General features: G+C 34.8%; 4 protein-coding genes across 4 annotated transcripts; 2 read left to right on the top strand and 2 right to left on the bottom strand.

Moving 5' to 3' along the window:
• The first annotated feature begins 4,352 nt into the window (after positions 1-4,352).
• On the top strand, positions 4,353-7,400 carry LOC145585826 (putative L-gulonolactone oxidase 6). Its single transcript, XM_081642540.1, has 5 exons — positions 4,353-4,658; positions 5,455-5,877; positions 5,958-6,213; positions 6,292-6,393; positions 6,501-7,400. Exons 1-5 carry the CDS (start codon positions 4,383-4,385, stop codon positions 7,211-7,213), a joined length of 1,770 nt encoding a protein of 589 aa, XP_081498666.1. The 5' UTR covers positions 4,353-4,382; the 3' UTR covers positions 7,214-7,400.
• Positions 7,401-7,958: 558 nt separating this feature from the next.
• Positions 7,959-12,013, top strand: LOC145586885 (putative L-gulonolactone oxidase 4). Its single transcript, XM_081643843.1, has 5 exons — positions 7,959-8,289; positions 9,724-10,149; positions 10,256-10,514; positions 10,702-10,803; positions 10,966-12,013. Exons 1-5 carry the CDS (start codon positions 8,020-8,022, stop codon positions 11,691-11,693), a joined length of 1,785 nt encoding a protein of 594 aa, XP_081499969.1. The 5' UTR covers positions 7,959-8,019; the 3' UTR covers positions 11,694-12,013.
• A 154-nt stretch (positions 12,014-12,167) lies between these two features.
• LOC145584509 (death domain associated protein) lies at positions 12,168-12,671 on the bottom strand. The gene has a single exon (XM_081641335.1). The coding sequence runs from the start codon at positions 12,669-12,671 to the stop codon at positions 12,168-12,170; it is 504 nt and encodes a 167-aa protein (XP_081497461.1).
• A 3,268-nt stretch (positions 12,672-15,939) lies between these two features.
• On the bottom strand, positions 15,940-18,270 carry LOC145586884 (3-ketoacyl-CoA synthase 1-like). Its single transcript, XM_081643842.1, has one exon. It carries the CDS (start codon positions 17,889-17,891, stop codon positions 16,314-16,316), a length of 1,578 nt encoding a protein of 525 aa, XP_081499968.1. The 5' UTR covers positions 17,892-18,270; the 3' UTR covers positions 15,940-16,313.
• Positions 18,271-22,511: the final 4,241 nt, after the last annotated feature.

The following is a 22,511-nucleotide window of genomic DNA, read 5'->3' as shown; positions in this document are numbered from 1 at the left end:
GGCAAAACAAAGTCAAAAAATTCCAAAATTGAAGACTAATATCCACGCTTTTTGAGAAATTTTGGAGGTTTTGGGGTCCATTGTCGAAAAGTCTTGAAATTTTAGGGGATATATCTCGGGATCATATAATGCTGTTTGGAACCATATATGATCATAATTTATTGTCATAAATGTTCGTATTAGGCTTGATTTAATGAAATCGGTGCAATTCGTAAACCAGTAATTTGGTCGTTTGAAGGCAAATTGGATGGTTCCACCCACCCAATTGTACTCCCGGAGGGTATTAGGGACCATGGTAAACATTTCAGAAATTTTTTTTCCTGGGCGAAAAAAAAAGTCAAAAAATTCCAAAATTAAAGACTAATATCCACGCTTTTTGAGAAATTTTGGAGCTTTCGGTGCCCGGTGTAAAAAAAGTATTAATATTTTAGGGGATACGTCTGTGGGTCATATAATGTCGTTTGGAACCATATATGAACATTTTAGGTTGTCATACATGTTAGACTTGAATTGAAATAAATCCGTGCAAGTTGTAAACCGGTAATTAATTTGGCCGTTTAAAGGCAAATTAGATGATTTCACCAACCCAATTAGACTCCCAGAGGGTATTAGGTACCATGGTAAACATTTTGGCAATTTTTATTTACGGGCGAAAAAAGTAAAGTTTTCCAAAATTGAAGACTAATATCCACGCTTTTTGAGAAATTTTGGAGGTTTCGGGGCCCAGTGTCGAAAAGTCTTGAACTTTTAGGAGATACATATCGGGGATCATATAATGTTGTTTGGAACTATATATGATAAAAAATGTTGTCATAAATGTTCGTAGTAGGCTTGAGTTAATGAATTTGGTGCAAGTTGTAAAACGGAAAATTGGTTGTTTAAAAGAAAATTGGATGGTTCCACCCACCCAATTGGACTCCCGGAGGATATTTAGGAACAAGGTAATCAATTGGGCAATTTTTATTTTCGGGCGAAAAAAAATCAAAAAATTTCAAAATGGAAGGCCTTTTTGAGAAGTTTTGGAGGTTTCGGAGCCCGGTGTAAAAAAGTATAATTATTTTAGGGGATACATCTGTGGGTCATATAATATCGTTTGGAACCATATATGATCATTATATGTTGTCGTACATGTTCGTTGTAGGCTTGAATTAATGAAATCCGTGCAAGTTGTAAACCGGTAATTAAATTGGCCGTTTAAAGACAAATTAGATGGTTCCACCAACCCAATTGGACTCCTGGATGGTCTTAAGGATCATGGTAAACATTTCGGCAATTTTTATTTCCGGGCGAAAAAAAGTAAAAAAATTCCAAAATTGAAGACTAATAACCACTCTTTTTGAGAAATTTTGAAGGTTTTGAGGCCCAGTGTCGAAAAGTCTTGAAATTTTAGGAGATACATCTCGGGATCATATAATGTTGTTTGGAACCATATTTGATCATAATTTGTTGTCATAAATGTTCGTAGCAGGCTTGAGTTAATGAAATCGTTGCAATTTGTAAACCGGTTATTTGGTAGTTTAAAGGCAAATTGGATGGTTCCACCCACCCAATGGGTCTCTCGGGCAAAAAAAAAAGTCAAAAATATCAAAATTAAAGTAAAAAATATCAAGTCGGGTTAGTAAAAGTCTAACAGATCGGGTTGAATTTTTGGGTCGGGTTAGTAATAGGTCTGGTAAAATTCGGGTTGGGTCAATAACAAGTCGGGTTGAATATGGTTCTGGTCAATAACAAGTCGGGTTGATTTCGGGTCGAGTTTGTAACAGGTTAGGTTAAATTCGGGTCGAATTAGGAACGGGTCGAGTTGAATTCAGGTCAGGTTAGTAACAAGTCGGGTGAAATTCGGGTTTTGACAGGTTAAAACGGGTTTGGGTCAATTTTGGTTCTAGTCGGGTTTGGTTCAGGCCATTAATTTACGGGTTATATTCGGGTCAGGTCATCTCCAAGTCAGTTCATGTTCGGGTTCGGGTCTCACATACTCGGGTCAACTCGGGTTTAGGGTTTATTTCAGGTCGGGTCAGATCGGATTTGGGTTACCATTTTTTCGGGTTCAGGTAGGTCGGTTAATAATCAGGTTTGAATTAGTATTTCGGGCCGGGTCAACTTTTGACAGCTCTATATGTAACTTGTATTGTGCACCCCTTTTTTTTTTTTTTTTTTTTTTTTTTGACGAGAACATAAAGATCATGGTTGATAAATGGTTTTTGGCTGATTTTTTGATAGAATTTTTGCTGGCTTTTATTTTGTTCAAACAGCCAAAAAATGTACTTTTGGTAAACAACTTTTTAGTTGTTAAGACTAGCCTTTTAGTTTTGGCTTTTCATTAACATAATTACTTTTTATCCATGCTAAATAATTCATAATTAAGATAATTAACAGTTAATAATTTTTATTGTGTTTAAAAAAAAAAAAAAAAAAAAAAAAACTGAAGTTAACTTAACTTATTAGAACTAAACTGAAAATAAGCTGAAGAGAACAGGCCCTTAGTATGGAGGTTACATGAAGTTTTTAGATTTTAAATTTAGTAGAAATTAAATTGATATTCCTTAGGAAAAATTGATGGGAATAATCCCACCTTTTGAGCGTCGGAGATTAATAATCCCACCTTTGGGATTCTTTTTAATAATCCCACCTTTGATATCAATCTGCTGAAAATACCCAACTGGTCATGTAACCTGTTATAACAAGTTACATGACACGTGGCGACATGTGATTAGTCAAAAAAAAAAATTTAAAAAAAAATTAGATTTTTTAAAAGGAAAAAAAAAATAATAATTAAAAAACCTTACCCACCCATACCAGCCACCATCCCTACTTCTGTTCCCCTGCCCCGCTTCTCCGACCACGACGCCGGCGACAGCGCAGATCCTCCCCCTCCCCTGGACCACCTGAATCACTAACCCCCTCCCTCACCCACGATTCCACGAAACCACCACACCTCCCTCCTCTTCTCCTCGCCCCTTCCCCATCGTGATTCCACGAATCACCAACCTAGGCACGTTTAAACCACCACCACGCCTCCCTCCTCTTCACCTCGCCCCTTTCTCGTCGCGATCCCGGCCGCCAAACCACCACATGCCTCCCTCCTATTCACCTCACCCCATCCCCGTCCCGATTCCGGCCTTCTTCTTCTGGGTCTGGTTTGGTGTTGGGATGGTACGGTGATTTCGATTTTTTGAAATCCTACCATTAGGGTTGGGATTGCTTTCGTCGGCGCGGTGGTTCAGGGGAGGGGGAGGGTCGGGCACTGGTGGGTTCCGTCCCCTTCCTCCGTCCTGATCTCGGTCTCCCTTTCGATTATTTAAGGTGGTTTTGGGTTTGGTGGGTTTTTGATTTTTTGAAGGTGGTTTTGGGGTTGGGTTGGTTGGGGTGGATTGCGGTATGGTGGTTTCGGGTGCGGCTAGTGGTGGCGGTGGTTTTGGGTCTGGTGGTGGGGTGGTGGTTCTGATTATGGGTTTGGATGGTGGTGGGGATGGTGGTGGTTGTGGTGTGGCTGAGGTGGTGTTGGTTTTTTTTTTTTATCTTTTTTTTTTGTTTTTACTTTTTTGTTTGTTTTTTTTGGACAAATCAAATTGTGACACGTGTAAAATAAACTTAATAAAATAAAATTACCTCTTCAACCGGTTATTGGTCACCCGGGATTATTTTCAGCGGATTGATATCAAAGGTGAGATTATTAAAAAGAATCCCAAAGGTGGGATTATTAATCTCCGACACTCAAAAGGTGGGATTATTCCCATCAATTTTTCCTTCCTTATGTCCCTATAAGATTGTCTTAATGTACTCGTTTTCAATGCAATATTTTTTTTAGTATCAATTATCTATTATGTTCACACTTGTAAAAATTGAAATATTTACGGTTTAATGCATCTTAAAAATCATGAAATTAAAAGTTAAGTGTATGCTTGGCTGTATACTCGTATGTACGTAGTTGCTCATATAAATAAAATGGATAATGTTTGATATTTTGGAATGTATTTAACTTCTAAGTTTTATAAAGAGTAAACAATAATTTTATTGCTCTCTATTCCTTAAACCTTACCATATATATCATTATATCAAGTTCTACATGTAAAAATATCCACATTCCACGAACATCATGGCCATTTTCCCACTCGATTGTATCTCAAACGAACATCAATTGTTTCATATAAACAACTTTATTATAAACTATGTAAAATACTTCACCTCTCACAGAAGTAATTATTATCTATATATAATTATATAAAATGAAATCGAAACTTATAAAAGATCGACAAACTTGGCTTAAAAGCATATTGTTACATAAAATGTGCATGTGTCTCACAATCACATCGATCTATTTATTTGGTCAGTTATTATGATATACGGATTAAAGCTAGCTTATTGTTTAAAAAAACTTCGTAATGATGTCTTTTTTCTCTTGCAAAATAAGTTGTATCTCACCAACAACAATTCTTTTTTCAACTAGTTTTGTCATGTTACTTGGTATTGCTGTATGTAGTCCTCCTGAAGATCCGATTAGGTGCTCGAACAATCGCTCCAATTGCACCATTACTAACTCCTATGGAGCGTTCCCTGATAGGACCACTTGTCGAGTGGCTGAAGTCGTGTATCCGGCCTCTGAGGATGAGCTCATTGAGGCCGTGGCTGTTGCAACCAAGAACAACAGGAAGGTTAAGGTATTGTAAATTTGTATTGTCTATTAATGTGTTAGTTGGCTCACTTGTATAATTGTACGTGTATATATGTAATGGAATTTGGTCACTTGCTGCATTTTTCTCATATGGTTTAGGTGTTTATTTGTAAATACACAGACTAACTAATAAATAAATTTAAGCGACATGCTGTGGATAATCCATGGAAGAAATGTGCATGTTAACCATAGAACAAGTACCACCTTCTTTTTATATTATATACAACATAAACTAATTGTAAAAGCAATCGCTACACATACATTATATCCAACAAATGTTTTCTTTTATTTTTAAACTACTCTGTATCATTTTACTCCATCTTTATTCTCATCACTATCTTTATCTCTCCCTTCATCAATCATAAATTATTTTGCATAGAACTCCGTGCAAACTCATTTGTCGCACTTAACATGAACAAGAGGTAATATGTGGGCAGTGGAACCTTGTTATAAGTATTTAAGGCTATGTGAGCGTGAATTTTATTATAATGCTTGTATGATAAATTATACAAGTATGTTCGCTTTAACATTACATAAAAATGGTTATCGAGAGTGAGGGATAGCTCAAGTGGTTAGTGCTTCCCTCCCGATTCCAAAAGATCATGGGATCGATTCTCATCTCCGCCCTTGTAATGGCTCTCTAAACAAAAAAAAAAAAAAAAAAAAAAAAAAACATAAATATGGTTATCTACTAATCTTTGATGTGTTGCCAAATGGTGCAGACTTTAATCATAGATAAAATTAATATTTTGCCAAAAACAAGTTTCTTATAATGACAATAGGTAGCAACACGTTACTCACACAGCATACCAAAATTGGTATGCCCCGACGGTGAAGACGGAATTCTCATAAGCACCAAGAACCTCAACATGATACGTAACGTCGACACGATGACCGGAACGATGACTGTGGACAGTGGGGTGACTCTCCGGCAGCTGATCAATGAGTCGGCGAAAGTGGGGCTAGCACTGCCCTATGCACCTTATTGGTGGGGGCTTACCATAGGAGGTATGATGGCCACTGCTGCACATGGGAGCTCATTGTGGGGCAAAGGCAGTGCAATACATGACCATATTGTTGGCCTACGGATCATTAGTCCCGGTCGTTTCGAAGATAGGTACGTTAAGGTTCGAACCCTTAATGAGACTGATGTTGATTTTGATGCTGCTAAAGTCTCCCTTGGGGTTCTTGGAGTTATTTCACAGGTATGACCAAAAGATTGAATATCTTGTTAGTTAGTTGTTGCATGACTGTAATTTTGATAGTAATAAATTTTGATTTGAAGGTGACCTTTCAACTACAACCTATATTCAAGAGGTCAATCACCTACACGATGAAGAATGATTCTGACTTGGGGGACCAAGCCTTAACCTTTGGCAATCAACATGAGTTTGCTGATCTAACATGGTATCCGAGCCAAAAAAGAGTCTTGTATCGTACTGATGATCGTGTTCCCCTCACTACTAAAGGGGATGCTCTCAATGACTTCACTGGATTTCGCCCAACACTTTCATCTGCGTTAGCGGTCATTCGGTCCTTAGGTACGCATTTCAAACTTCTAAATTATACATTGCAACAAACAAACAATTTTAGACACATTTTTGTTGTGGCTATCTCAGAGGAGAATCAAGAATCAAGAGCAGATGCTGAAGGCAAATGTGTTGCTGCAACATTAACAACGTCGTTACTCCGGATCAATGCATTTGGACTAACAAACAATGGTAATTTATTGACATATATTTGTTATTCTACAATCCAAGAGTATTTTTGTGTATGTATGTATATGTTCAATTAGTTACTTCAAAACGTATTATGACTTGAATGTTAGGAATCGTCTTTACTGGCTACCCGGTGGTGGGATACCAAAACCGACTCCAATCGTCGGGAACATGCCTAGACAGTCTAAACGACGCGCTTATCACAGCATGCCCATGGGACTCAAGAGTGAACGGGGAGTTCTTCCACCAAACCACATTTACTATTGGCATGTCTAAAGTGAAAGCCTTCATACAAGACGTCCAAAGATTGGTATCTCTAGAACCTAAATCCTTTTGCGGAACTGAGGAATATAATGGTATCTTAATGAGGTATGTCAAGGCCTCATCCGCTTACCTTGGAAAGGAAGAAGATGGCATAGATTTTGACATGACCTATTATCGAAGCAAGGATCCCCTTGCCCCACGACTCTTCGAAGATATACTTGAAGAGCTTGAACAAATGGCGATGTTTAAGTATGGAGGATTGCCACATTGGGGGGAGAATCGGAACTTGGCATTTGAAGGCGCGATCAAGAAGTATAAGAATGGAGGGAAGTTTATAAGAGTTAAAGAGAGGTTTGATCCACAAGGATTGTTTTCGAGCGAGTGGACTGACCAAGTTCTTGGGCTAAAACAAGGGTTAAGTATTGTTAAAGAAGGATGCGCCCTTGAAGGTTTATGCATTTGCTCTCAAGATAGTCACTGTGCCCCTAACAAAGGATACTATTGTCAACAAGGAAAAATTTACAATGAAGCAAGTGTTTGTAGTAGAAGAAAATCTTAATTTGGCAACTTTTGTAAAATCATAGTGTATGGTATACAAAAGATTGATACAATTCTGATCATTCCCTTTCTTATCATCAATTTTTAGATGGCCTGTATTTATGTTAGATTAGCCTGGTAGATGAGGATATGTAAGAAGTGATTTCTAATAAGCACCAGGCTAAAATCTAGCAGCTTGATTGGTCCAAAGCTCAACTATCATTATTGGAAGCAACGTCTGATTAGTTACGTCTTTCTTTCACATTAAGTGCTATCTTTGTATGTCATTATCACCGATCTAATGACTTTCCATAGTTAATTTAATTTGTTTAAAGCACATTTTAAAAGGTGCCAAATTTCAATTTCATATAAATAGTTTATGGCAGATATTTATAAATTTTACCAAGGGCAACCAGAGATCTGTGGTTGTTGCTTGCAACACACTTCGCACCATAATAATTAAGCAGTACTGATTTATTAATCACGGACGAGTGGACGACAGCAATGTAGTGTAACAGTATTTTAAGGCCAAATTTCTTATAACTTGTACAAAATCTGCAAGTTTTTAGACCCTGAATAAACATAGTATACATATTTTTTTTTAGCAAATTAATGAAATATTTCGCTTTCTTCCACTCATAAATGAACAAAAATAAATAATAAAAATTGATTTCTTAACCACTCCCAACCCATCCATATTCCATAACTAACGTGCATATATACAAGGGCTTCCAAAATAATCTGCCATGCCTGCAAAATAAACCTAACCATGTATATTTATACGACTAGTTATTACTAATTACTAATATGGAATTATCTTAATAAGAAATGACGATGTATAAGTCCAAGTGTTGTTTTCTTCTTCTAATTAGCTATTATTTGCTTCAATGGTATTGTACCACTGTTACCTGCAATTGTGTTGCTCCGGAGGATCCAATCAAATGCTCCTCCGGCAACTCCAACTGTATCATCACAAACTCTCAAGAGTCCTTCCCTGATCGAAGCATCTGTCGGGCAGCTGATGTCGTCTATCCTACCACCGAAGCTGAGATCATCTCAGCTGTGTCTACTGCAACGATGAAAAAGAGAAAGATCAAGGTATGTACATGTTACACCACATTCGTACGTGCTCACTTGGTCAGTCGGTCTATAGTCTCCAACTCTCGGATCCATGACCAATATTTTATGAAATTTTTCGGCTGCTGAATGTTCGAAGGATTGATCAAGCCAAGTATATAGCATAGTTTAATGTGATGTCATTGCGTCATTCATGTGTTATTAGATCATATTATGAGGCATATATAAGCTGTCAATGCTATCATATGCACGTTATCTTCTGCCTATCACACTGATATGTTTATTATTATTATTCAACTATATTGATTTGTATTAACACATTTATCGAACCCCAAATCGAATCGAACAACAAATCAACAGTTGGCTTTGATCACTACAAGAAACAATGAAATTTTTTGACAAGCATTTGTGAAAAAGTGTTTTTACAAAATCATTAAATAATTAAATTAGCTTGTTAATTAACATAACATATAATTTATTTTTAGCAACTCTAAATCTCTGGTAAACTGATAACATTTAATTAGTTTCGTCACTGAAAAAGTACAAATAGATAATATCATAAATAGCAGTATTATGAAGTACTCGTGTACTATTATTCGAATTTTCAAAATATATTCTTTTGCATTATTATACATTAGTACGTATCATATTGATCAAGATTTTTAAGAATATAGCTAATGTTCCTAACTAATTTTTGGCCCGGGGGCTTCTAAAAATAATCATTAATTTCTTTGTATTTGCAAATATTATTGAACATTAAGATTCATTAATTAATGTGTTAAAAGGATATTATGGTTTAGTTGGCATAAAATAATAAAAATATTCTTTATAAATGAAACGTATTTTGGGTTAAAAGAAAAAACCTTTAAGATTGCTATGCATTTGTGGGTTACATATTATACTTTTTTTTCTTTATTTTTTTTTTTTTTTTTTTTTTTTTTCTGAAAGAGGGTTGTATATTATACTTATAAGTTATAACCTATACGAATTATTAATGAGTATATGAATTAATATTGTAATTATGTTGTTAAAATATACTCATATAAGTTGACAATTAAAATTTAAGGATTCATGAACACAAATACGAAGTAACTTATGATAAAACTTCATTGTCATAAGTTGTGTCATTGAAGCAGTATTAAAGTTTAACTTTAATGAATGTGAGGTCAATTGATGATTGGCTATAGTATGATATAACGCCATATAAGCAATGACAACACGTGGCAAGATTACAATCCTATAGAATGGTTTCTTGGACCACATATTTTTATTATGTCTTATGTAGTACCTCATTACCTACTCTCGTCATAACTCGTAAGTTAATCCTAATTAAGAGTTTTTCCAACTCTTGATAAATTTAAACTTTAGTAAGTTAAGTAAGGTACGGAAAACAATGAAATTTAATATTTGAGCTTTTATCTAATTTATCAGGTCCTATTAAATCTAATTTATTAGGTAGCAACCAGATATAGTCACAGTGTTCCAAAGTTGGTGTGTCCTGATGGGGAAGACAGTCTAGTCATAAGCACAAAAAAACTGAATGAAGTACTGAAAGTGGATAAGGAGGCTAAAACCATTACAGTGCAAAGCGGCATGACGCTAAAGCGGCTGATAAAGGAGGCGGCCAAGTACGAGCTAGTATTGCCCCATACACCATACTGGTGGGGCCTTACTGTTGGTGGGATGCTCGGAACAGGTGCTCATGGAAGCTCATGGTGGCTGAAAGGAAGTGCGGTTCATGACTATGTTGTGGAACTTAGGATCATTAGTCCAGGCGGTGATGAAGATGGGTATTATAAGAATCGTACGCTTAAGGAAGGTGATGATGATGATCTTAATGCAGCTAAAGTCTCACTTGGGGTTCTAGGAGTCATTTCTCAGGTACTATTCAAGCTGATCTTTGAAAGTCAATGCTATATATGCATCATTGAATAACTTTAATCTAGGACTCATAACTTTTTTATTTATTTTTTATTTTTTCATGAAGGTAACGTTCAAATTGGAGCCTCTCTTTAAGAGATCAATTACTTTAGAGGAAACCAATGGCGACAGTGGCTTAGGGGAGGAGGCCTTAAATTTTGGCAAAAAACATGAATTCGGAGACATAACATGGTACCCTAGCCAACACAAAGTAATGTATCGTATTGACGATAGAGTTCCCTCCACAACTCCCGGCAATGGTGTCAATAACTATCTCCCTTTCCAGTCAATTGCAGCATCTCTGTTGGTAGCTAGCAGAAAAATAGGTAGTTTACTTTGTACTTGATTCAATTAGAAATTATACAATCATGTAATGACGTAATGTCAGGAGAAAAACGTGACATAGCATCAGTTTTTGAAAGTAATTTTTTTTTTTTTTTATTGGTACTAGATTTTCCTAATTGTGTCTCTAGTAATCTAATTAGCAACTTTCCTACATACATTTTATATTAGAGGAGTTGGCAGAAGCTATTAACTATGCTGATCTGAAATGTTTCGGGGGAAAGGCGGTATCAGCCACACTGAAGGGCATGGCATTCGGATTAACCAACAATGGTACTCATCTTCTTCAACTCATTCATTATTTTGGAATCTTTTTTTAATTAGTATTGGCAAATAGCATGCTTGCTGAAGAACCTTATAGCATGCTGTGCTGAAGAACCTTCAAATTTTGACTAAATGCTAAGGCTAATCCAAGTTATACTGATGTTTGATTAGGTAAGAACTTTAAAGGCTACCCTGTAATCGGTTATCAAAATAAGCTTCAAGCATCAGGAGGATGCTTAACTCCAGGGTCTTGTTTACTCAAATCATATTGCCCGTGGGATCCAAGAATTGACGGCGAATACTTTTTCATCCAGGGATTTAGTATAGGAATCTCCAAAGTGAAGAACTTCATTCAAGATGTACAAAAACTAGTTGAACTAGAGCCAAAATCACTATGCGGCTTATTAGACATGTACAATGGCATACTAATGAGATATGTTAGCGCCTCTACAGCCTATCTTGGAAAGGATGAAGATGGAATAGACTTTGATATTCCCTTTTATCGAAGCAAAGACCCTATGGCTCCTAGGATGTTCGAGGACATACTCGAGGAAATCGAGCAGATGGCTATGTTTAAGTACAGGGGAATGCCTCACTGGGGAAAGAATAGAAATTTAGCCTTTGAAGGCGCGATCAAGAAGTACAAAGACAATGAAAAGTTCTTAGATGTCAAGCAGAGATACGATCCCTCGGGTTTGTTTTCAAACGATTGGACAGACCAAGTATTGGGGCTTAAAGAAGGATTGAGCATTTACAAAGAAGGATGTGCACTCGAAGGGCTATGTATATGCTCTGAGGACATTCATTGTTATCCTAAAAAGGGGTACTTTTGTAAACCAGGAAGGGTCTACAAAGAAGCAAAGGTTTGCAGAAAAGTAAAATCTATTGGCATTATTTGAATTTACAGTCCAGTCCTAAGCTTGTTACATAGATAAAATTGTACCAAATTCAGTAATCAATACAAGAAATTAGCATTGTTAACAATTGTCTTAACACAGACACAATTCAATCTAAGAAACTTTTTGCAAATTTGATTATTTCTTGAAATAAAATTATGTTGGAGGTTGTCATTGTATGAAAATGTAATAAAAACAGTGAATTGAATCTATTATCAGCAAAGTATTACTAGGGCTGTATAATTATCACAAATTACATAAATGGTTAATTGATTATTTTGATGAATATTTTACTATGAAGAGTACATACTCACATTCATGTGTACTTATATATATACAAGAAATTACACTGCAACAACAGCAAATTATATTGCATATACTGATATAGTGATATACATAAACTCCTAACTATATTTCCATTGTGTAAAGTGAAGGGCAAAATAGGAAGAAAAAACGAACTCACGCAGAGTGGCAGTTTTAGAGATTAGAGAATTGTTGAAGACGTTTCTCTAGTTCATCCAATCGGGTCGCCCAATCACTCTTCACGGATACGGGTCGGACCTTATCATAATCGATTACTTGTTTTTTCCCATAATTCTCTGCTCTCTTGAATTCGGCGGACCCTTTTTTCTTCTGCTGCTTCTTGGTGTTTGCTTTTTTGACGGTTGCTTTCTGCAAAGCCCTTAAAATATCCGACCCGCTTATCTCATTCCCATTGTTGGGCTTTTTTTGTTGTTGGCTTGGATTAGAACCTGTTGATGGGCCGGAATTGATGGTGCTGAGTACTACTTGGCCCAGCCCACCAACGTCTTGTGGAGAGGCGGTGGCGAGGATTGCCGGGTTTTGGTTTCTACGCCATAACTGGGTGGTGGAAAGGGTTTTCGGCGGTGGTTGCGGGAAGGAAATGGAGGGTGTGTATGAAACAGGGGTTGTATTGGTTTTGGTTGGAAGGAAGGTTTGAGGGGAAGTGGTAACCCACATGGTTGTGAATAACCCACGGCCTAGAAATATCATCGACTTGGCATCATATAATTAAACCAAATTCAAATGGACTCCACATATTTGGTGCTTTCAAATATTGTGTGGTTGTCCTTTGCCTTCCAAGAGTTCCAAGTTTCAACCAATACATTTTTTTTTTCTTCCGGTTTTTCAACTTTATAACCCTAAATTTCCGTTTTCTACAATGTGCTCCTTTTTGAGAAATACACAATATAACCCTAAAATATATTTAGTTTGTATACAGTAACCTTCTTTAACAAATTTCGTTAGTGGGGCCCACTCTCCACTTAATAATATTTAATTATCGATATGCGTGTAAAAATTGTTTCGTTAAAGGTTTTGGCCGGGGGGTTATTTAATTGAGATCTTATTTGGCAAAAAATAACGTAAATGCCTCATTTAGGCCATTATGGGTTTAATTCTACTATTGGGTTGATCCTCCCATTGAGTACAATAATGGACTAAGTTAATAGGATGCCTAATGTACAAACGTTATGGCATCAAAAGTGTATGTAACAACAGACATAAGTTCTAGTCCTCACGATGTCCCAAAAAAAAATGCTCTAGTCCTAACCAAAAAAAATAAGCAAGAAACCACAAATTACAAACATGAAACAGAGTCAATGTTGAACAAAAATATACACAATTTTTCAAAGATACCTTATTAATATATTTGCATCATAACACGTTGGTAAAAATATCAATCACCAAAATTTCAAGAGCCCTCCTAAAATCATAGGTCCTCTCAATAATCAAATCAAATCAAATTAGTATCCTGGATCATTCTACAAACATACAGAAACTCTTGAATAATCTTAAACCCTCAATCCATGTTCTTTCCAAAAAAAACAGAGAAAACGAAATGAAACAATAAGAAAAATCAGCTAATTAAGTAGGTGAAACAAGCTGAGAACTAAGCGAAGATAATGGAGAAACAATACTATCAGAAGTTAAGCTACTACTACCCTGCCCACAATACCTTAATTCAAGCGAAACTTGCTTCTCGTACACTAGATGCCTGTAAAAATTGTCAATAAAAGTCTCAGCATACTTATCAATATCCAATTCTAAGGGATAGCTTGTTGCACGCTGCAGTGTTGGAGGTGAGGAGGTGCTACTAGACCCCTCCGATCGACGACCATTATCTTCTCCTTCAGCATCATAAGCATCATCACCATCTGTATGAGAACCATAATGATCTACAACCACAACCTCTACACAAGCTCTTAGTCCTGGACGATCATTGAAGCTATAGGCTCGCCGCCTAGTCCAATGGCTCGTTCTAGTGATGGCCGGTGTTCGAGCTCGAATCAATGATGCTACTCGCCATGTAGAGCTTGTAAGGAACTTTGTAAGATTCAATAGAAAGGTCAACTTCTTCACGGCCCTTCTTAGGCGACCTAGCAACTCCATGTTTATTTTTTCCTTCTTTTCTAATTGATCGTATAATACGGAATATAATACTTGAGTACTTAATTAAGGATGATCGATCAAAATTTTTTTTTGGATGTATAATGAAATAGAACTAGTTGTTTTGGTCATTCTTAATATATATGCTTTGAAGAATGAACGATGTTGAAAAGGAAGTTGCAACGAAATTTAATCATTTGATGCGTGCCTTGATGGATTAGGGGCTAGGAAATTCATATTGTTTTATTAAAATAAATTTAATTATGGTGAAATTTCATTGCCTCAAAAAAAAAAAAAGGTGAAATTTCATGATAATTCATCTCACTAGCGTCCACAGGTTGGATTCTATCTGTCTTTCTAGTTGTTCAAACTTAAAATATGTTGAGTGTCATTATATAGTCAATGCTCAAACGTTAACTTGCAATGGAAGAAGGAAAAGTGGTTAATTTGTGGGAGGAAAAGACAAAGTCAAACTTATTCATGCATGAACCTACTAATTTATGATCTCAATGTATGAATCAGATCTAGAACTTAAAATTAAGGTGGTATTTTGCTGGGAGGGGTATGAGAGAGATAAAAGGGCTAAAATTGAGGTTTGAGTAGTCCAAATTTGTATTAAAAATGTTTTTGTTATGTAAGAAGTAATTGTGAAAGATAAAATTAACACTCCATACAATAGTAGTCAAACAACTGTAGCATTAATTAACAATTAACAATTAATTCAAATAATCATTAGTAAACATATTTAAACAAGGCTAAAATTTTGTTTCTTGATATAATCTTCACATCTAAAAATATTGAGATTTCTTAATGTGTATACTCTAGACCTTTAGTCTTCGTTCTCAATAATTTCTTGCTAAACTAAACTTCAAATTGTTTAGATTATAATTTATTTACCTAGTCCATTATAAAATATTTGGACCCAATAATGTTAACCCACCAACCAACAATATTAAATAGTACGAAGAAGTAGTCATGATCTTCAATCAGAGTTTACAATAATACTCCATAGTAAAAGGACAGGAAAAGAATGAAGTGATGATCTGAGCCCATTCAGTCTAACATTGGGCCGGACTTTTTCAATGTTGTTTCTTATCCGCTATTTGTTAATGACTTCGCTGATTTGATTTATCACCTTTGAATTTTCTCAGCTTATGATTGATCACTTTTTCCTTAAAACACCCCATGGTTGTCATTTCGGCTTCGAGAGTAAACATTTATTAAGTCAACATTACTAAGTCATGCCTTACAATATACTAAACCGTAGTTTAATCATTGTTATATTCATTAATGGCTTAATCCATTACCTCACAAGCTTAATTTAACATTAGTTTGTGTTGATCTATAAGCAAGTGGTAGCATATTACTATATTAGTATCCCACAACTTCTCATATCTTAGCATACGGGTTCGAAGCTTGATATGTACCCTAATTTCATATCCAAGCATTTTATTACTGAAATAAGGCAGCCAATTTAACCGACATAACCTAAATTGAATGCCTTTTTCAATTTTTCAACTACTACCTCCGTTTCATATTATTTGCTATGATCAGACATTTTTCTTCTTTACTTTATGTCAAATTGTTGCAATTAATATGAAATGGATATAGAAGATTATTAAATGAAATACATACCTACTGTATTATTTGTAAGTATCATAATTGATCAGAATACATATACAAGCTCACACCAATCATTTGAGTAATAATAAGCCAATGTCCCAATAATGACAATATTACTAATAGGCCATGGCCCAATATTCACAGGAGTGGCCAATGGCCCAACAATTATACGAGTAATAATAAGCCAATGACCCAATAATCATAATTTCATAACCCACGTACAACTAAAAAATCATTGAATTAATCCGTACTATTGAAAAAACTTTCAACAGTTTTTATTTTTTAACATTAACACATTTTCTGAATCTATCAATATAGAATTTCACTTCTAAGTTAATGCAATACATACTTTTTTTCGAAATAAACTGATAATTTTCAGTTCATCATACACTTAAAAGTGAAGAATGGTTCTTCAAATAATCAAACAAATTACAAATATTTGCACCTCAAACAAACTTGAACTAAATCACTACAAATAAATCCAATAATTAGCCAAAAAAATAAAATTCTTGGCCAAACATGCACCCAACACATTACACCACCCTCCAACAGTCCAACCCAAATGTTTTAACAATTACAACCTAACCAAGATTAAAGCTTAACAGGATACTTATCCAACGAATCAATCCATGGGTTCGTCCTACACTTCCCAACCTCAACCTCCCTCAATGACTTCCAAACCGCGCTATTACACTTAAAACCCGAACCGAACGCGATTTGCCAAACTCGGTCCCCGCCCTTGACACGACCCTTAGCCTCCGTGTAGGCTAGCTCATACCAAAGAGAACTACTCGAAGTATTCCCGAACCGGTGAAGTGTCATTCTAGAAGGTTCCATATGCCAGTTTGTAAGCTGAAGATTCTTCTCAATCTCATCCAACACTGCCCTTCCACCAGCATGAATACAAAAATGTTCAAACGCCTTCTTAAAATCAGGTATATAAGGTTTGACTTTGACTTGCTTCAATACTTTCCTCCTAATCAAGGTTGCCAAAAACATAAGTTGTTCGGACCATGGTAACACAAGTGGTCCCAAGGTAGTTATGTTGGTTTTTAGCGCGTCACCCGCAACCGCCATCAACTCGCGTGCTAGTGAGACTCCAACTAGCCCTTTTTCGTCCTCGCGTTGGTACACACAGTTGTAACTGTTGTCGTCCGAACCCTTGTGGGTTCGGACTGTGTGGACCAACTCGTACTTGGATCGACTACGATCTTTAGCCTTGTTAGATAACAAAACAGCCGCACCACCCATGCGGAAAATACAATTGCACAAAAGCATGGATCGGTCGTTACCAAAATACCAATTTTGTGTAATATTTTCCGTGCTAAAAACCAAAGCATAAGAATTGGGGCGGGCTTTGAGTAAGTGTTTGGCTAGGTCAATGGATATTAGGCCCGCACTACAGCCCATCCCACCTAAATTATAGGTCTTAATTGATGGCTTTAATTTGTAGTGGTTTACTATCATAGATGAAAGTGATGGTGTTGGGTTGAATAAACTACAGTTTACTATCAAAATATCAATTTCCTCCGGTTTAACCCCGGTTTTCTCCAATAGGGAATCAACCGTGTTAAACATGACTGACTCGGCCTCGGCTCGAGCCTCGGCCATAGACAAATTAGGCGGCTGCGACGTAATTCCTCTTGCGAAATACGTCTCGTCCCCTAATCCGGACCGGGTTGCAATCCTTTCTTGAAAATGAACCATCTCATCGTTGAAAGCACCCGAATCAACAGTCATCTTAAGGAACGACTCAACTGACAATTTCCTTTCGTCTTCCGGTTTATAACACGCGAAATCAACGAGGTAAATATGTTTGTTTCTCTTGGCCCAGTACACTCCCAACACAACAAGCAGCACTACTAAACCTGTCAAACCAGTAGCGGTGTCCAGGAAAACAGCCCGGTTGGTCCAAAGATCAGAAACCCGGTCCATTCTTAGACCGGTAAGCTGAACCAAAGTAGACAGTAAAAGAGGTAAAGCCAAAAGGAACACCAAAAAAGAAGTGGGTGATTTGAAGGAGTATCCTAACCCTAACTTGACGTACTTAAGCTTCACTGACTGAAGAAAATCTGGCAACTTTCGACGGATTTTTATCACGATAGACGCTTCGTCTTTGAACGCCATTTCCGCCATTAATCTCTCCTTATCCATCTCAATGCTCGCCATTTTTTTTTTTTTTTGGCTAATAAATAAAGAATAACACTCTCTAGCTTAGCTTAGCTTAGCTTTTTAGGAGGTGATTATATGTATGTTTTTTGTATAACCTAAGGTTTTTTTTTAAAAAAAATGATGGTAGAATGGTTTGTGATATAATCTATATTAATAAAGATAATATAGAGAAAAGGGTGTGAATAAAAGTCTAAGAGAAGATGACCTAAAATTGGAGTTTTGATCAAAATCCCATCAAATGGGAGTTTAAACTTTTACGTCTAGGTGTGGTTGTTAGAATGAAACATGTGAGGCAGAAGCTAAAATGAGACTCTTTTTTGTAATTGGAGAATGAAAAAATGATAAGGAAAAAAAAAATGAATTGTTTGTTTTGGAGAAGGGTGTGTTTGGTTAGGGTATATATAGAATGCATTAACAAAGAAATATATGAGCTGCAAGAAAGCTGGATAATTTGAGGGAATTAAATGTGAGTAGTTCATGGAATTGGATAGATAGCTCAACCACCCAAACTAGGAAAAAGGCCGCATTTGAATATTAGAGGGGGCATATTAGAAAACTTTTTTTTTTTTTTTTTTTTTTTTTTTTTTTTTTTTTTTTTGTAGGAGCTTACTCGTTAAAATAGGTAAGCTACTAAGGTTTATTGACGTACAATATTTTTGTTGTAAATATAATTAAATATCTTATCTTATACTTTCTCCGTTTTTAGTTAGTTGCAACACACCCATTCGGCACGCATTTTAAGAAAGATATTAGATTAGGTAAACGAATAAATTAATTTACAAAATTTTGCCACCTATAAGAAGAAAGGGATAGGTTGATACGGTTTAAATTTTATAGCTTAATTCATTCGTTTACCTAGTTTAATCACCTTCTCAAAAAGTGTGATAAAAGGTGTATTGCAAGTATAAAAAAACAGAGAAAGTATTTTCGTTGTAATAAGAATGTCGTTTATTCGGCTTTTCACCACAACCCTTTAAAATCTCATCCTAGATAAGTTTATACAATCTTTTCTTCAAATTAGATAAATAAATTAGTTTAAAATAGAAAAAAGAAAGAACGACCTTATGTATTATGTCTACCCACATTTACATCAAGTTAAAACAAAATATATAAGTTTTATTTGCGTTTATTTCGATTTGTTCATTAGCACAAATACATTCTACTGAAATATACTCCCTCCGTCCCTAAATTATATTCCTACTTTCCTCTATTATGTGATGATTAAATGATAGAAATAAAAATGTAATTTAGAGACAGAGAATGTACTTCATACAAAAAGTATAAAAATTTGTTTACACCCTTTACACTCTGAGAAAAAGAAATGTAAGGAAAAAAGGAAGCAACTGACTAAGAAGAAGTAGGAACATGGGTAGTGGACTAGTAGGGTAAAAAAATACTTCGTAGTAGATTACGTTCAAGTAAGCCTTGAAGTAGGAACAATGATTTTCGATGAGTTTCCTTAGGTTTCTAACTTTCTAATGTGGGTGTTTTTTGTTCAGAAGAAGGAGTAATTTTTAATATGGACCCACGTGGCTTAGCTTGTTGTTGATTTACGAGTATTATATTAAATTAGTTAGTATATTTAAAATAATGCTTAGAAGTAGTGTTACAATGAGAAGAATTTAAAAAAATACTATAGTATAAAAGAAGGATACTCCATATTTTTATTTAAATCAGTGGGACTCAAAGAATAGGAAGGTTGGTGGGTGGATTATAGGTGACTTAGATTTAATGGAGGAAGAAGAGCATTGAATGGTGGAATTGGGAAGATTTATGGGGTTTACTTTATTTTGGGACGGCAAATTGGATCCTTTTTGTCTTAAACTCAAATTCCTCGTAATATGCCAAGTAGCTACAATGCAAGCTAAGCTAGGCCATGGAAAGGAAGGAGGATATAACATACAATGATACAAATTATTTATACGTAAACGAATTTTAATTATTAGCCAAGACATTTTCAAATGTTGAGATTTCCTTGAGCTCAAAAGCTTTCATATAATCAATCAATCAATAAACCTATACTAAAGGCGAAATCAAGAATGACACTTGTCATTTCCTGGTTAAAAATTTTCCCGCCTTTTTTTTCCTTTCCTTTTTAGTTTTTTGACAACATATTTAATTTAATCCAATTACATTCAATTAAATTTTTTTACATATATTCTATATATACTAGGAAACTTTTAGTTACAAAAATACTAACATTGATTAAAAATAATGTATTGGAATATATTCTTTTCCAAATTGTTATAATATTATCATATCAATTTTTTTTCTCCAACTTTTATCATTTGATAATAAAATTTATTTTAATTAAAAAAAGAAAAATCATTTTGGTAGCATACTTTGTATTAATCTTAAAATTATACGTAACATTTATAAGAACAAAATAAGTTTGTTATAGTATACTTTGTACACATATTGGAAAATTATTTAATTATTCTAAACATTTATGTGATTATTTAAAAAATAAAAACCCCTATGACTCACTAAAGATATATTTAAAAAGTTGATTATTGAATACTAATTATCCTAAAGTAAAATGAACTCAACTAAATTTTCATATTATGTCGATCAAAGTGTGTCAATAATTTAAGGACAAATGTATATTGAGTTCGTACATAGGTACTAACCTAAGCTAATATTTTAATTTTCTTATATAAAACCGTATAGCTTCTAAGTTTCTATTACTATATTTATTTATTTATACAATCCAATTAATAACCTTTACGTTAGTATTGGTATAAACTAATTAAAATTCAAGTTATTTTGTTATAAATAATTTTTTTGGATAAATTATCGTTGAATTAACACCATTATTTATTATTTATTTGTTGTAAAATTTAATTATGACCGTGCATGGCACGGGACTTAACCTAATTTTTATTAATTGTTGTTATTAAGAATTTTTACTCATTATTGATATTAGAGTTGTATAGAGGTTGGATTATTAAAATAAAATAAAATAAAATAAAATAAAATAAAAAAGAAAAAGAAAAGTGCTATAAGATGCGAATTTCAATTACGCGGAACAATGCAAGCTTTGCATTTTGCAAGTCAAACCATTAGACAAAAACTCATTCTACGCGAAATTATCCATATATATAGTTATAAAGAGTTGTGTGGGTGGCCATGAAAAATGAAAACACCACCCTAGCGGTCCCCCCTTAATTTGGCCTCTGAATAACATTTTTTTCATTTTTTCATAAATCATATTGCGAAACGTACTTTATATTTTATATCAAATTATGAATGCTAGTCAAATAGACATTAATATATCAACATGGGACATTTTTTTTTTTTTTTTTTATCAATTTTGCAATGATATTGGTTTTCACGAAATTCTATCTTACTGAATAACCAGTCTAATACTTTAATAAGCAAAAAAATGGTTGGAATATAATATACTGCTCCGGGCTCCGCTATAAAATTATGTTGATAGTGTATAGTATCTATTGTTGGTTCGTTCACATGAAATGCAACCTGCCATGAAAAATAAATTTCGACCTGCATAGTCCATTGTAATTTGATATATCTTATAGGAAACATTCCATAAAAAATACTCTGGAATGACAAGAAGAAACAAGTATCAATGAATGTCTCGCGAGTAATTGAAGTTTTAATCTTAGGAGCCAGACAACAAAATCCTCTAGAATAATATCATGTTGTTGTAAGGATATGATATTTGTGAGCTATCTAACTATGAAAACATACACCAGTCAAATCCTATAATCCATTTATGAAATTGTCAGCCAAATTTCTAATTAAAGGGTCACGAGTCGTGACTTTTATCAAACAATTGTCGAAAATAGTTGGATATCTACTCCGAATTACAATTGTCACTTCAATTTTCATAATTATATTGATGATACTCCACAATAGTCCATATATATATAATTTACAGTTGGCTTTGGTAGGTGTCTTACCGTACCACTTCACTATTGGCGCTGTAAATATTTAATCTTCTGATCTCTTGGGTCCATGGCTTTTATCACTTTCAACCGATTCTTCGTTCTATAATCTTAAATTAATATTGGATTTTTTTAGCTAGATAAGGTAAGTATTCAAGACTTAATGTACTATCTTAATTAGTAGGTGTTGCCTATACAACGGCGTTTTTATGTATTTTCACACTAGTATATGTGTTTGATCATCAAATATTTAATCTCGTTTCTAAACTGCTGGTCTGATCTGATCTGATCTTGTATTTTCCAACACTAGTTACATATACGCCTCTTTTATTTATTTGAAAAGGGATCAGAGCACCTGTCGTGACCTACTGACCTCCTACGTACTATACATATATACACATGATTAAAATATGTTCCTTCTATCTTTTTATCTATTTTTTTTGGTGCAAAGCCTTCTCTTGCTTTCCTTTCCCAGCCTGTTGCTTTCCCAGCGTAGACGGGCGAGCAGAGTACAGGAAAGAGAGAAGCTTATGTTCCTTTTATCCTATCCAACTCCTTTGTGGCCTGTTTATAAACTTGTACATCCATGTGGTTGTTATTGTCACCCTAGTAATGGTTGGTAATAATTTTATAAAGTGTAGTTGAGGTCTGTCTTAAAGTTTGAGATAATGAAATCTTCAACTTGGACTGTTATACAAGTATAACCCTG

This window comes from Chenopodium album, chromosome 16 (genome assembly GCF_948465745.1).
Source record: "Chenopodium album chromosome 16, dcCheAlbu1.1, whole genome shotgun sequence".
NCBI classification, from domain to species: Eukaryota; Viridiplantae; Streptophyta; class Magnoliopsida; order Caryophyllales; family Amaranthaceae; genus Chenopodium; species Chenopodium album.
This window is presented reverse-complemented; position numbering and strand designations above follow the sequence as displayed.